We start from the raw sequence: 16,722 nt of genomic DNA, 5'->3' as shown, positions 1-16,722 counted from the left end.
AAGAGAGAAAAGAGAGCAAAAGAGAGCCATAAAGACTTCTTGTTAAAAAGCAGCAGAGTCAAGGCTTCTTACAGTCGAGCCAGTTAGTCTAAAACTTTCCATCAAAGCCTCGCTGAGCTGCATGGAGTAATTACCTCTCACACAGCAACAGCTCCCAGGCCTTATTACTGATACTGTTTGTGTGTGCGTGCATGTGTGTGTATGTGTGTGAGAGCGTGTAAAGGTGCATTTGCTGCACACACATACACACATAGTAGATGACTACGCCTCCATGTCCTGGTCAGGCAGAGTGTGTGTTTACCATGTGTGTGTGTGTGTGTGTTGCCTATAAAGTAACAGCACCCTGGAGTGCTCTGCTTTTCAGACATAAACCAGCTTGCAGGAGTGATAAACCGAGAAATGTTGTTATGACGGGTCGCCCCTGGTCTCTGCTGTCCTGATGACGGCAGAGAGAAGCCCACCCAATGTGCTTTTCCAGAGCGCCTGGGTAAAAATAGGCAGATTCAGAAGACTAAGACAAAACCAGACTGGAAAGCACTCGGAGAAAGAAAACCTCCACAAGTGCTGAGCTGCTACACCCAAAGGCATCATTCCTATCGTCTCAAAATGTGGGTTAAAATGATGTCAAAGCAAATCTGGATTCCTTTTCTGGACTTCTCTATAATATCTTCTTAAACTATTGGATAGTTTTACTTATTTGAGTAAAAGAATGAAATGTGGTGAAGTGGAGGGGTAAAGTAGAACAACAAGATGTTTAACTTTAGTACAGCATTTAAGTAAATGTACTTACTTTGCATCACTGCTGATGTTCAATTCTGGAAAGTTCACAACCAAAAACCTGCTAATCCAGACAATCTGTGAAAAAAATATGGAAAATTAGTTCTAAATAATTTACTCTCTCCCTTGATAGATGTTTCATTACATTTTGTGGTTGCTCTGAGAAATGAATCACAAGGTCAAACCAGCACATGGTCACTGTTACATACTGTATATGTTTTTTTCTCTTACTCCTGACCAGAGACTGTATGTACAGTCCATGTTCTATGATCAGGATTAAACCGCTCTGCCTTCTCTGTCTTTATTCAGTCATGTTGTCAATCTTTGATGTGACCAGTCAATTTTTATTTTTAATTTTTAGAGACATTTTCTAAATTTTATTTACAGACCACACCGCCTGAAGCAGCTGCTAAGCCTAAAAGAATTTCCTAAGTCTGGGTTTTAATGACTTTGAATGTCTCATGATGGTCTAACTTCAGTTTCAAAGGCTTTTTTTGGGGGGGAAACCAGTGAATACTTGCCATGTTTTGGTATGAAAATGAATTAATTCAATTATACGGGAAAATATCAGCTCTTGGATCAGTATTTGTATCATCCTTCAAAATCAACTGCTACCCGCTCTAGTAAAAATGCCTAAAAACATGATTCATAAGCCCAAATTGAACTTATGTGTATAGGAGCTGAATGAAGTCCTTTGCTGGCCAGAAAAAACGATAAACTGCAAAAGTAGATTGATGAAATAAAGCGTCTGTAACCAGCGTCATAACTAATGTCATCTAACTTTCCAGAGTGAAAGTTCAACAGCCTCTTCCAGCGTTTCTCATAACCGAACGGAGAGTTTATAAATCTCTCACTCACTGCAGATTTAAAATGCCTAAATAACGTACACCCTGATGTTTCCACATCTCACCACATCATGAGACGGTTGTATTTTTCCAGGGAAGGTTTGAAATGGAGGGCCCTGGGCAGCCAGTAAAACTTATTTGGGCATGCAGTCCGTGAGCACTGCCAGCAGCATATAGCGAGAGACATAAAACCTCAACCAAAGAACCTGATGTAGACAAACTGTGTTAAGTGTTCATAAAATATCTCAATATCTCTGGCCAGGGAATGTTTGATGGAGGGGTTAAGAAAGAGGGGAGAGCTACTTTTAAATTGGAGCACTGCTTGGCTTATTGTGTTATCCCAGTGCTTTACTTTGCAGTCTAATGAATGTATATAGGCTGTATATAGAATGTATATGAACAACTGTATGGACTGTCAGATTTGTGCCTTTTCCTCTCGTTCCCCCTTCACACAGAGGTCGAAGGTCAGGCTCAGCGTCCCCGGAGAGGCAGAGATTCAATGATTATTGTACAATTTGCTCGAGGAAATTTCATAAGGGTCAATACCTGTGGGTGTAAATGCAAAGAATTGAAATTTGGCCCTGAGGTTCTTGCTGCGGATTTTTTTTCTCACTGAGGTGATCTAGAGATGATCGACATGTCACCCAAATTTCTAATTAGCTTCAGATGAAAAGCATTGTAATGTTATTTACCTGTTTTATACAATACATACAAAATGTCAGCATCAGTTTCTTTGGCAAAGCCATCTGTGAAATTGTGATTTTGTTTTTAATTCATGGGTTGTAGCAGCATGTAAAAATGAAGTAAAGTAAAAATTAATTAAGATTAAGTATAGCACTCAAAAATATGCCACTAGCTGTGTATGGAATCTCTCCTTATTTGCTCTATTTGCCCTCGCCTTATATTTACTGTGATTTATGTGCTACAGTGGTCTCATTAATCCCCACAACGGAAGGAAAATGGAAAGTGTCAATAGCATGTACAATATTTTCAGTTTGAAATTCCACAATGCTCCACCTTTGCCCCTGTAATAACAGATGTGTAAATTATAGTTTTGTGACACTACAACAATCAGCGGTGAAGCAGAATAATGATGATTCATAAGTGTCTGAACTGAATCAGTCAGCTGCTCACTACAGAGAAATGAATGAGCTTGAGTGTAAATCATGTAGGGAATGAATGAGTAAAAGGGAATGATGTCAAACATCTGTTATAACAAGAAGGAGCAGAACATAATCACTTTGTAGGGGGAAAAGAATTATCACAATCAGAGAGAAAGGGGCATGTTGAAATCACACAATGAGGAACTCTTCATGATTATTAGATTTTAGGAGAGTAACTGAACAAGATATTTTTGCAGATGCAAAGACTTTCCTGGAGATAGTTCAATAATTATTATTACCTGCATGATGCTGATGATGCTGGTGACTTTTTCTTTAGTCCACACTGACTCATTGAAGAGGACATTTACACATGTAGAAAACAAAGCACAGATAGTCTTTATTATTTTAGAATTTTTAGAATTATTTTCATGCAATATTTTTATACTGTTACTAAAATAAAGTTAGGAAAGTAGGACTTTAACTTGTAGTATTTCTACACTGTGTTTATGTGACTCTTTTCTTCCACCACTGAAAAGTAGCAGTAGCAGTTTTTGTATTAGACGTAGGAAAAAAAAGGTTTATACAAAACCCCAAACTTTATTAGTTCAATATTAATGACAAATAAAACAATGAGGAGTTGAAGCATCTTTAGACATCAGTTCCAACTATTTAAACACACTTAAAACTGCACATACCGTACTTTTGAGCCGTTTATGGTGTGTTCGTTATGCATGTCCGCCATCTTGTGGACAGAAAGGTAAACAACGCTAAAGGCGGGACTATGGTTCTGTCGTCATCATTGTGCGTCTGTCTCCCCAGCTGTCGCAACATGTGAAGAAAACATGGAGAGGCAGTTAGTTTGACATGTAAATGCTGCTTATGTAAATTCACAAATCACTAAATGCGACGTTTGTGTAACTTTTTACTCCACGTCTCGACTCTGTAAGTAGCTCAAAGCGTGATAGACCACACTCGGGTTAGCTAGCTTTACTCGAACGGTTGCTCTTTGGTTGTTGTAATAGCTTGTAGCCAGCTAACAGCATGGATAACACGGAGGAAAATGCGATTGAGCTCCACGGAGATGAGGAAATTATTGAAGTGATCGACCTAAACGAGACGGACCCTGGCCCAGGTGAGTAGAAAAACAGAGTACAACACTTCTGATCACCTATGGCACCAGTTACCTGTGCTAAACAATGCCTATGTTGCTATATTTGTTTTTCGTAATAATAACCACTTTCCATTCATTGTTGATAAAGTTTCTCGCTCTCTCTGCTTCTGTAAGATGACTTGGCGGATAACTTGGAGGACGTTGACTTTGAAGATGCTGGAAACGCAGATGATGACAATGAAGGCTGGGAGACGGAGGACGAGATGGAGGCTGAGGCAGAGCAGGATGACAGCGAGTTCACCTTCTCCAAACACACTGGTAAAACCCTTATGTGAGGTTTGTGTTATTTTCAGACCACTTCAGTCTGTCAAAGGTTTGATTTGGTTTCCTCCCTTCTTGTGTCCAGGCTCAGTGTTTTGTGTGAGTTTGGATCCTGCGACAAACAGCTTGGCTGTAACAGGAGGAGAGGATGATAAGGCCTATGTGTGGAGGGTGAGCGATGGAGAGGTTCTGTTGGAGTGCACAGGTGAGTAATAATGGTTGGTTGCACCTACACTGCATCTATGGCAACTTGATTAAATCTGAAAACACTGTTGATGTGTATTAACCAAGTATCTAAATAATTGCAGATTACTTTCTAATGATCATTTTATTGAGGTTGTTGTTATGTCATCAGTCGAGGGACAAAATGGAGAGCAGATGACACATATTCAGATTTAGCCAGATTAATGAAACACTCAGTCCTCTTCCAAGCCATGTGTAGTGCTGTTTGATAAGAGTGAGAACATCTGAAGAAGTTGTAGCAAACGACCCTGCAAGTGCAAGGCTTAATCTTTAAAGGAAACCCAATAAAAAAGTCATGTTCTTTAAGAGCCATAACATAGCAAAATTTGGCTTGTCTTGGCTCTTATTTGCTGAAGTTGTCTGGCTGTATTCACATTAGTGAAGTTTAATTATGAATTTTCCTTTGTTTTCCACAGGTCACAAAGACTCCGTGACGTGTGCCTTGTTCAGCCACGACTCCTCGCTGGTGGCGTCGGGTGACATGAGCGGCATGATTAAGGTTTGGAAAGTGGAAACCAAAGAGGAGATCTGGTCCTTCGAAGTGGGAGATCTGGAGGTAAAGGGCTTCAGTGTAGAGAATCTGTCTTTTAAGAGTCTAATCCAAAAACACAGCACCAGCCTGAATGTGTGTTTGTGTGTGTTTAGTTTGTGCATCTGTAAGCACTTGTGTAAAGTCTTTTATTGGGATGAAGGAATTTATGTGGAAACAGGAGAGGATGGCCGCTCAGGCCGAGAATTTGTGGTCTCACGGTGGAAGTGAGTGATCAGACATTTCTCCCCTTGCTCAACCACGACTGCTGAGTTGCTCTTTAGCGAAGCATATAACCCATTATAATTATAAAAATTGCTCATTTGCCACTGGTTGAAAACTGCAGTGGAAATGAGAGGGATATAATCTGTGTGTAAAGTAGCTTTTAATTTGTGGTTGTCTGCCCTGCTTCCTCCTCAGTGGTTGGAGTGGCATCCCTGTGCTCCGGTGCTGCTGGCGGGAACAGATGACGGCAACATGTGGATGTGGAAGATCCCTGCAGGAGACTGTAAAACCTTCCAGAGCTCTGCATGCCAGTCCACCAGTGGCAAAGCCCTACCCGACGGTGAGAGATGAGGAAACAAGACACAAAGTCACTGGGATGCTTTACAGGCCACTTAGCACCGCTTAAAATCCAGAATAATGTGTTGAATGTGTAAATAAAAAATAGTATATGGGTCATTTTAGCCTTCTGTCTGTGTTTAAATATATATTCTCTTTTTTTTTGTCCACAGGTAAACGGGCTGTGGTTGGTTATGAGGACGGGACAGTCCGTGTTTGGGATTTGAAGCAGGGCAACGCCACCCACGTCATTAAAGGTGAGTCTGGCAGCTCCAACTTGTTGCTTCATCCTGCTGATACCTTTTACATTTTAGGATTTTAGTAGGTTTTTGTTATGTAGGTGCAACAGATTACAGGCAAAAGTACGGGAACTTCATAGAGAGACGGATGTATTTATAGAAGAACTGAGGAGAGACAATGGGGAGATTGACTCTGTGGGACTCTGCTGTTCCAAACCCAATGTTATTCTGGCATTTACTGTGATGACTTAAAATGTCATTATGTAGTAAGCTGAAGGAAGTTTCATCCTCCAGATTTTACAGTACAGAAATTATAATGTTCCCTCCTTAGAAAATCCTATACAAAAACAGTAGGATAGGAAACTAGGATAAGTTCCAAAAGTCATGGTCATTATCCCTGAGGTTAAAATTGTAAGACAGTATGAAGCTCTCTGATTCTTATGTTCAACACACATCTCTAAGTTGTGGTAACATTTGGTGTTTGACAGGTCAGGACGGACACCAGGGAGCGCTGACCTGCCTGGCCTGCAACAAGGACGGCTCTCTGGTGCTGACGGGTTCAGTGGACGGCTGCGCCAAGATCATCAACACCGCCACGGGCAAGGTGGGTGTCATGACAACGCTAAGAGAGGAATTAAAGGCTTGTGTTGCAAATAATACAGATTTATATGAGGAGTATTATAATTAGTATAATAAATGTATAGTATAATACAAATTATTAAACACGATTAAGATGAAATCACAGCACAAACACAATGTTATGTAGATATTTTATTTGTGTGTGTGTGTGTGAAGGTGGTTGGAGCATTCTCTTTGGACGGAGGCAAAGCAAAAGGATCGAAGGACGAGGAAGACTCCAACTCTGTGGAGTCTGTGGGATTCTGTAACATGTGAGTTGTAAAGCTTTTTGTGCTTTTGAATTTTTAGTCTGACAAAATAAGCATAGGTTTATATTTAGGTTCCTAGCTGCTGCTCTGGTTTACTGAAATTGATAGTTATGTAGATCAACGCTGATTTACATCAGCTTGAATCAGGAACTTATCTTTCACCTCTTTTATTTCCTGAGGTTCTGAAGCGTCAGTGTGTGATAAAGTCGTCTGTACTGATTTTGAGCTCCTGTAATTCCTTTTCATCACAATTTGAGGGATAAAAAAGGCAATTTAGTGCAAATAAAAGATGATAGTGGATGTGTAGCTCAAGTGTCATTCGCTCTAAATCAGGGGGCGAGGAGCAAGTGTTTTATTTGAAAAGGAAAATTGACGTGTTACTCTCTAAATATGAACTGTCACTCCTTGATAGATGAAATGTGGCACAAACAACTTCCTGACTAAATAAATAACAAGAGAAAATGTTCCGATACTCAAGAGTCCTTAGAGCTGAGAGGGTCAGAGTTGCTGTACAAATCCCTAAGTCAGTTTCTCAGCTCTGCTCCAGTTCCTTAAATGTTTCTCCTCTCTTGTCCTCTCCAGCCTGCCTCTCATAGCTGTGGCGTACCTAGACGGGACTCTGGCCATATACGACCTCTCCTCACAGGTCCTGAGGCACAGGTGCCAACACGAGGTAACCAGCAGCAGAAAGAGGGAGAGTGTGTGTGTGTGCGCGCTTGTGTGTTTAGTTTAGTTCCCCATGCATACCGCCATGCATTCTCACTTGTCTTAGCTATATATACTTTATGGAGGCTTTTGCAGTTATATCACAAATCTCCTGGCAACCACCTCTGGTGCCGCCAGGGAGGTCGAGTTGAGTTAATGTTGCTTGTAACATATACATAGAGACACCTGAGAGAGAACATCCAATTAAGGAATGCAGTGGCACAAGTTTACATCAGTCCTCAGCTATTTGTATTTTTACCTCACAATGTAAGTGAGAAATGAAGACAAACAAATCACAAATAAATTTTGTCACTGGGAAACAATACAGACGTGTGATTAGTAAAAAGAAATACCAATTATATGTCCATATTTGGGCTTTAGCCACACAGATAACTGCCTTAACATTCACCTGAAACTCCTGTCTGTGTTCCTCCAGGCTGGCATCGTGCACCTGCAGTGGGAAGAGTCTTCTTCTGTGGTGTCCACCTGCTGTTTAGATGGAGCTCTGCGCCTATGGGACGCTCGTTCTGGCAACATGGTGTCCGAGTACCGCGGCCACACCGCCGAGATTCTCGACTTTGCCATAAACAGGTACGACAGATGCTAATTACCTGCCACATTTGGTCGAGATCAAACAGCACGCTGGGCAGGGATTGCGGTGCTTTGCTCAAGGACACGTCAGCAGGTCTGATTTGCTTTGTGAGTGTGATTGATTTGATTTCTGTCTTCATCTCATCCTGGCTGTCTCCGTCAATCTCTCCTATCAGGGAAGCATCTCTCGCAATAACGGCCTCGGGGGACAACCAGGTGAAAGTGTTCTGCCTCCAAAGACCTGACCGGTAAATCGAGCACGAAGACACGAGAAGAAGTATTTTAGCAGAAACAGCAGAGACTTTGGATTGATCAGACTTTTTGTTCTCCATCACTGGAGAACACGTTTCCCTTCTCTTCAGGATTAAAAAAAAAAAATCTCTTGTGTTGCTCTCACCATCTTATCTGACCTGCTTCAGTCGGACCGTAGCATCCAAAAGATGACTTGTTCGGTTTTCATCAGTACTTCAGTGGAGCTTAATTGGCAGACGATAAAGCTAATTCAAGCGTGCCTAATGTAAGTGAGCAAAAAAAAGGAGTTTATGGTCTGTTTGAAGGACAGGGAACAGAACTTCTTGTCTACACAGTTTCAAGTGTGATTCTTTAAAACAATCTGTTCTCATTTCTTTTTAAATACACCGTTTCTGAAATAGACTAAACAAAGTGGAATTAAGCGAGGGATACATTCTAGTGTCCTGCCTTTGATATCCCGCTTAATGTTCTGTCTTCTAAAATGTTTTAGAGATAAAAAAATTTCCTTTGGTCTTGATGATTTTTTTTTTTCCATAATTGGATCTTTTTAGTTTGCTAAATGTCAGGACTGCATTTCTCTAAGTCCCAGTTTTTCCTTTTGAGGGTGTGTGTGGTCTTCCAGCTCTCACACAGGTTGTTGGGTCAAATTATCTCACCAAATGTTGATGAAAACTAATGTGTAAATACAAAATGATAAATAATATACCTCCTTCTTGGTAACAATTAAAATTCATTATCAACCAAGGCCTGCGTTGTTTGTGACTAATGTCCAACATTAAACACAAAAATGGTCATTTTGTGTGTCACAGTGTGGAAAGCTGGGAAAAAGATGCAACCCACTGCAAAAGCTTTCTGAATTCAAGTGGTGTCTTGGTTTGTTTAGACCATCATTTGATTCAGTTTGAACTCAGATCTGTTTTTTATCGGATATGAGGAAAGAGAGGGGATGAGTCAGTTCAGAGACGACAGGACCCTCGAGGGAGGAGATGTTCCCGAAACTGCGTTGCATGATAATGATGATAACCATGATATGATTAAAGGAAAGTTGTGACTGTGGGAGTGGTGAGTAAAGTATTAGTGGCTGATACAAACCCAAATACCCAAGTACCCTGCCTTTTATTACAATTTCTTTATGTATCCTTCTGTGTCCGTCTCCTTAGCAGAAACATTTTTAACATGATTATGTTGGGAAAAACAATAGTTGCTCTGTCCTCTGCCCTGGTTCTCTGACTGAAATATTTATTCCATGGCAATATTTAGAAGTACAATTATTTTTTTCATGGAATAATGAGTTCAACAGTTGAAGATATACAAGTATAAGTATGGAGGCTCAAAACTGACAAAATGCAGTAAAAAATAATATGAAATTTCCTTTGAGCTTTGAGGACCTTTGAGCAGTAATAGTGGAGGGATTACACACAGTTTTATAGAGTGTTTCAAATGTTCACTTCTAACCTGCTCACATGAATCAATTCAATGCTGGGTTGACCTTTATTTTGAAATCAGTGATCAGTGATGTGTTCATGGATTTTCCCTCATTACTGCAGCGTGGAATTTATTTATTTATAACTTGACATCAGTGATCAATTTGTCAATGCTTCTAATTTGCCTTTTGTTGCTTGTTGCTACATCAGAGTTTTAACACAGGCCCAGCTGCTGTGTTCGTATTAGTGTTTTGTGTGTGTGCACAAGAGGGAGAATCTGTTAAATGTGAAGGTCACAGCATTATTGCACTTTAGTGGTTTGCTTTTGGTGAAAAGTTAGACAAAAAGAAAAAAGATTCCCTCAGCAGTGACTCACTGCAACGCATACTTGACTTTCTAGTGTACAATTGGTCGTATTAATAGCAGCTTTGGTTGCTCAGAGTCCGATAAAGATCAGACTCAGCCAAAAACTGACTTAAGAGGAAGGAAGCTGCCTGTGAATCAAATAAACGTATGACTTCTGAATACCACCGCAGCACTAATCCCAGCTGCCCTCCATAACTCACTCACGCAGACAGGCAGCATAACACTTGCACGCACAAACATGGTTGTGCATTTTTTTAAAAGGCCTTGTGTGAACATTGTTTGTCTGAAATTGCCAGTTGCAGTATAAAACAGACATACAATAAAAGGTGTTACATCCTCCAATAGTGTTTCAGCAGCACTGTTTCATACAGCTGTGCGGGAGCTCAACTGGCAATCAGGGGAAAATAACACCTGTTAAGTGTGGCATTCAGTACCCGCAGGAAGATATTTTCCTCATCTGTCACAACAGTGTGTTTGGCCTCAAAGGTCAGCCTGTGTGAAGACAAAGGCTAGGAGTGGCCTAGAGGAGTATCACTTTTAGACCTTGACGGGGGACTCAAGCCCGATCTATTCAATTTCAGCTCATATTCTCCGCAGGCTGCTGACAGCAGATGCCAAACAAATGGGCTGAGCAGAGAGAGACAGGTGCTGCTGCCAAGGTAAACACATGTGGAGGAAGAGGAGGCAAGCGACAAACACATTAACAACACATCTGTTTGATAAAAATAGAGATACTGATTACAAAATATCATTAAGAAGGAAGAAGTTTCAGTCAATCCTGTTAGTAACATATTAAATTATTGAATCATTTTATGATATGATTACAGAGATATATCTGTTTTTACTCAACAACTCGTGGTTTTCAGCTCATTTTGGGGGGAAATGAAATAAACCACAAAAGGCTAAATAGCAGTTAACATGGAAATGCTAAAAAGCTAAGGCTAATGCAGTCTAATAAATCAATAAATCCAGAATGCATGAAGGTTCAGTTTTTGTTTTAGAGGCGTGCTAATTCAAGTTTATGTTTATTTTTATTCAACTATAATGTTAGCTTGACTACATTAGGTTTGATCTCTTTTCGCAGCTGAAGTCTGTGGATGGCTCCATGAGTGCGTAATTATTCATATTACATTTCATTTTTCCGTTGTGTGTAAAAATATAACCAGATTAGATCATAGGTGTACTGTTGTGCAGGACCCAGTGTTCCGGGAAAGCTAAGATGCTCCATCTCTTCCTTTGTAATGTGAAGATGTTGTGGTTTCACGTCCAGCCTGTCCTCCCTGTGCAGTGTCTCTCCAGACGCTCTCAGGCTCAGGAACGTTTCTGTTTAAAACCATTATCTGACTGGAGCTCGTCCATCTCTGCCAGCACCAGGTCTGCTCCCAACTATCAGTGAAGGAGCCTTCCGTGTTTGGCCTTCCGTCCAAACGCTGTGTTTAAATATGAGACGTCCGTGACAGCTGTTATAAATTCAGACGTACACACGTGTTGTTTGTATATGTTTAGGGCAGTCCAGGGCCAAAAATAAGGAGCCAATACATCTTAGAATTTATTTTAACCTGCTTAGGGTATAGCATGGCAGAGACTTACACTTTACAGAGAGTGTCAGGTACATTGACACTATCACGATTACTACGAACGGCTTTCAACACCAGAATGACTAAAACAAAATTAGTATAACATATGATTATTCATGAAGGCGGCACCATGAAAGTTGAGTGTTTTCAGAACTTAAACCAGCCTATAGAAACAGCAGCTTGGCTTTCATTGTTTCATTTTATTGTTGCTTTATTCTTCCTGTCCACATTAATAAAAAAACTAAAATTTAAAGAATAGTGTCAGTACAGCTGCTATGGGCCATGATGGAGGGTGTGAAGACACATGCCATGCCTACTGATGTTAACCTGGAATGTTCTTATCATTTTAAGGCTGCGGGGATAACAGCTCTCCATCCTCTTCCATTCATGGACGTGCACTTCAGTCCTGCACAGTGGTGAAAAAAGGCCCCAATGGATGTAAGAGAGTACAACAAAGAGTGCAAAGACACAAAAAAAACAAGTTAGTAGGTCAAGGGGCTTCATCCCAAGCATGACTACAGACCTGACTCAGGAAAAGACAGTCACACAGTTGAACTGTTCTGTCCTCCTCCCCCTTTCACTATGCACTTCCCCTTTAAAGTATCTGAGAGGAACCGCCGCACACTTGGCCGCTTTCTCTGTCTCTCTCATAGCGTGTTATGAGGCTGTGAAGCGGCTACTGGATTCAAAGGATCTGAAAGGATAAAAGAAGCTCCTGTATTTTATTGTGGAGGCTGTACCGTGTTTGTGGATATGGGATGCAGGGGAACAGGCTTCAAGTTATTAAGAGAGTGAGAGACACTATTTTATTTGAATTTCCTTTGGCTTAGGAGACATGTCTGGACTGTTCATGCCTAAAAGGTAAAAGTATTACCAGTTTGTTGCTTTTTTGTTTGAAAAAGTTCATCATAAACAAAAGATTATCATGTATTTTTTTGATATCCTTTTAATCATATCATTAATAGTCATCAGATTACAGGATTACATAATATTTTATTTAATGAAAAACTGTCTTGAAATGCAACATTAAAGCATGAAATGATGCCAAACTGCTTTAAACTGTAAAAAACAGTTTTGCTTCAGTGTATTCACCTTTTAAAAGACAGTATTCGCTGAAACTGTAACAGGACTTTGATACCATAAAATCCCCTTCATTGAACTTGTTTGCTCGCAAATTGGTGTGAGCTTTTTACATGTATATGGACACTGGAAATACTGGCATGTTGCAATATTTATTTTTTAATGTTATTATCATATATATAGTGTGCATCTTCTGGTTTAAAAATGATTGTTGCACTGTTGCATATGCTCCTTTTCTTGAAGAGTTATAGTTTTTGGCATTTATTATAAAGAACATAAAAAGAGAGACATAATAAAGCTTAATCATAAAACATACAGACATAAAGCTATGTGTAATATATAGGTGTGAGTTACTGTGGTTTACTGTGTGACTATAAACTACTATAAACAGTGTTAAATTATCTTCCGGACATGTATCACTTTCTAAAAGATAATGGATATAAAGGGAGGTGTAACTCAGAGTCCAAGCTGATGAATTATTGAATGACAGCAGCCTCACATCCATTAACATGCGCTCTCTGCTGTAAACTAACAAAGAGGTGACATTAGTTTCAGTGGTCAAGAGGAGACAGGAAGGAGCACTGCGAGCTACAGTTGTTAGTTCTACCGTTGTCTTTATTGGGAGCCTCCCTAACGGCCCTGTAGGTTTCTCTTTCATATAAAGAGACCGCAAACAGAAAATGTGCAAGTCTAAATTTTAGCTCTTGCAATCTGTCTACTCTCGCCAGAAAAAAAAAAAAAGCAAATAAGTACCACGGACACAGAAACAATGTGTATCACTAAACTCAAATAGAAATATACTTGTTCTTACTATCCACTATCTTACTATCTTTTCCAGCAAATGTGGTCGTTTTCATCTTCCTACAATGCGTCCTCTTCTGAATGTGTTCCTGGATGAACTTGGGTCATTGTTGGTTATAATTCCTTGGTCCTCGTCTTTGCTCTACATGAAGTGAAAATAAATCATGTGAAAGCTCCGTCTTTCCACCCTTTACTTGAAAAATGATCTGAAATCCTTTCCTTTTTGAGCCTGAGCATTACTCTCTCCTTGGCAACGTGCTTTCTTCCATCTACAGGGCCTCTCTTCATTTATTACCAATGATAGCTGCTCTTTGGTTGCTGTGATAGTAGCGTAACGAAGCTTGAGCTGATTCTTGAGCTCTGAAATCATCACATAACTTCAAATCCACTGGCTCAATGTTGCTTTAACTTGAAGTGAACCTACTTGAACTTGAACTAGCTCTCTAGTTAAATCAAATAGCAACCGCTCTGGTTTACATTTAGACATTTGTAGCCTACCTGAACCACTACTACTTTAACAACGTTTCTCCTTCCTCTGCAGGGTAGCTGTACCTTGATGGGAGTGAAGCCGGGCTGCAAATGGGAGGAAGTCTCCACATTTCACCTACTACAACGATGGACTACAATGACTCCCACGCTTTCCTCTCTGGGGAGCAGCTCATCTACACCATCACCATACCGCTGTCGACCTCCATCATCCTGGCCAACCTGGTCATCATCCTGGGCATCGCCTGGAACCGCCAGCTCCACAACACGCCCAACTACTTCTTCCTCAGCCTGTTAGTGGCTGACATGTGCACGGGCGTGACGCTGCCCTTCATACCTTTAATGGGCCTAAACCGGGAGTTGAGTTTCAGCTCCTGTTTGGTGGCTCACATTTTCCCAAATTTCCTCTTCTTGGCGTTCCTTTTCAACCTTGTAATGGTTCACTATGAGCGCTTCATTTGCATCGTCGACCCCCTGCATTACAATAACTTGTGGATGCATCGCAGTTTTCCTCTAGCATTGCTTGTGGTGTGGGTGCCCCCGCTTCTCTATGCATGTCTACCGGCCTTTGGGTGGAATAACTGGACAGGACCAGATTGGGACGGCTGTTGTTGTGCAAGCGGCCAAAATTTGACCCCACTTTCAAACTGTTCAGCAAATGCAACCACCTGCTGCTCGTACCGCAGAGTATTCCCCAATGCTTTTATCTACTTGGAGGTGTATGGGCTCGTCCTACCTGCAATTCTCACCATCGCTGGCATGACTGGCCGCGTTCTGTGGATCACCAGAGGCCAGCTGAAGGACATTTGTCGCCTCCATCGTTCGGTGGAGCGGGGGAGTCAGGCCTCAGACCAAGAGCAGAGGCTGAACCTGCGGTACACTCGCTGCGTGGTGGCTGTGTCGCTGACCTTCCTCGCATGCTGGGTTCCCTACCTCATTTACATGCACGTGTGCATAGCGTTCCTGATCAGTGACACCAAGTGGAGCTCCACCACTCACATTGTGCTGTCTTGCACCGGCATCGGAAGCATGGCCGTGGTGCCGCTGGTGCTCGGCCTTGCCAACAAGCAGTACACGGAACCGGCATACAAAGTTCTCCAGAAACTCAGAGACAGGTGGAGGCGAAGGACACGGGAATCAGAGGAGGTGGCAGTGTGAGAAAATACTGATGAATCTGAATATTTATCTCCACCAAGGAGGTCATGTTTCCACCCATGTCTGTTTACATTTGGTGGAGGGACGGGCCAGGGGCCAGGGAGGAAACCATTAAATCTTGGGGGCAGATCCAGATAATTTATTATGAATTTTTCTTTGCACATTTGTATTGATTCTTTCATAATTTATACATCCATGTCTTTAAGAAATGGCCATATCTTATTTTACCACCACTATACTGGGTTTGGAAATATTTTTTTTTGTCTGCATTGCTGAAGATTTAGCCTTACATTTTACATTAGACATAAATGAAAAGATGAGGAATGAATAAGCCACTTTTACATTAATACAGCCCATTTATGTGTTGTATTTTTCTGTTGTCACATTGGTTTCCAAATAGGCCTATATGTTGGTGTTAACATGTTTCCGTCCATGGGATTAAGAAAAACATTTTCAACATCTCCTCCATTGTTACGCCAATGTCATATTTCACACTGAGCTACTTTTGAAAAAAGGCAGAGCAACAAGCTAGCTAAATGTGAACGCTGTAATGCAAATGATACAATGAAGGAAGGTTAAATAAAACCTTGCTTGTACGAGCGCTGTACATCCTATAAATATATCTCAAAGACGCTGATTTCTCTTTGTGTTGCCTTCTCTGCACATCTGTAGAACCAGTGGTACATTTTCTTCTTCTGTCACCCTCCTGCCTGCAATGTTTACTCCTTCTTCCCTCGCCGGTGTTTATCTATATACTGGTATGCAAGCAGAAGAGGGGAGAGGGATGCACCCACCATCCGAAATACATCTACATGAACATGAGGAGATTAGGCCTTGTGCAAGAGTTGAAACTTAGCTGAGTTTCCGGTTTCTGCTCTATTTAGATGAAATGTTACAGGACTGTAGAAGCAAGCGAGTCTTATTTGCTGTAAAGATCCATTCACGGGAAATTAGATTTTTATTTGAGACTTGAATAAACACAGAATATATGTCGTGTTATTTGTCTCCCCGAACTCAATGTGGTTTTGAATGTGTGCGTACAGTATGTGGGTGGGAAGGAGACGGACAGTAAATGAGCTGAGGAGTAAAAGCAGACTTTAATCAAATTAAAGGGCAAACAAGGTCTGAACTGTTTGCGGGATATGAGGAGATATGGGATATCATCACGGGGTCAGTGGTATGCCACCTGTATGTCTTTTGTTTGTGTTGCCATGCAAAGCCACGTAACAGCATGTTTTCCACATCAGAATATCGTGTGCATATGTGTCAGGAAGACAGAGAAGAACCAGGAGAGGAAGAGGAGGAGGGAAAAAATGAAGACACAAGGAGACTGTATGGCAGCGTCTGTATTAAGTAGCTCTTCCCCGGCTTTTAGCTAAGATAAAGTAAGCCAGGATTTACTTTACAGACATGAGTGGCATCAATCTTTTTTTTTCTTAGCAAGAAAACAAACATGCATGTGTCCCAAAATGGTAATTAATAATCTGTGTATTGTTTGAAAGAAAAAGAAAGACAGCAGACATATTGCATGTTGTGTTGCTTTATTTATTAATTGTTTTCCACTGCAAATACTTCACACACACACACTTCGTACCATCTTCTGATATCCCCATGATTACTTTGACATATATGATGTTCACATGAACCTCATGAAGGACAAACAGTATAA

At 40.9% G+C, this 16,722-nt stretch overlaps 2 protein-coding genes across 2 annotated transcripts; both read left to right on the top strand.

Moving 5' to 3' along the window:
- Positions 1–3,537: 3,537 nt before the first annotated feature.
- aamp (angio-associated, migratory cell protein) lies at positions 3,538–8,908 on the top strand. Its single transcript, XM_023420157.2, has 11 exons — positions 3,538–3,857; positions 4,011–4,154; positions 4,243–4,362; positions 4,817–4,956; positions 5,350–5,494; positions 5,664–5,747; positions 6,218–6,333; positions 6,525–6,619; positions 7,199–7,289; positions 7,758–7,912; positions 8,089–8,908. The coding sequence occupies exons 1-11, from the start codon at positions 3,767–3,769 to the stop codon at positions 8,162–8,164; spliced, it is 1,257 nt and encodes a 418-aa protein (XP_023275925.1). The 5' UTR covers positions 3,538–3,766; the 3' UTR covers positions 8,165–8,908.
- A 3,281-nt stretch (positions 8,909–12,189) lies between these two features.
- gpbar1 (G protein-coupled bile acid receptor 1) lies at positions 12,190–16,046 on the top strand. Its single transcript, XM_023420164.2, has 2 exons — positions 12,190–12,392; positions 13,954–16,046. The coding sequence occupies exon 2, from the start codon at positions 13,992–13,994 to the stop codon at positions 15,054–15,056; it is 1,065 nt and encodes a 354-aa protein (XP_023275932.1). The 5' UTR covers positions 12,190–12,392; positions 13,954–13,991; the 3' UTR covers positions 15,057–16,046.
- Positions 16,047–16,722: the final 676 nt, after the last annotated feature.

The sequence above is a fragment of the Seriola lalandi genome, unplaced genomic scaffold, assembly GCF_002814215.2.
Source record: "Seriola lalandi dorsalis isolate HSWRI2012SDOR001 ecotype SW California unplaced genomic scaffold, Sedor1 jcf7180002054630, whole genome shotgun sequence".
NCBI classification, from domain to species: Eukaryota; Metazoa; Chordata; class Actinopteri; order Carangiformes; family Carangidae; genus Seriola; species Seriola lalandi.
Note: the sequence above shows the minus strand (reverse complement) of the source record. Positions and strands in the feature narration are given on the sequence as shown.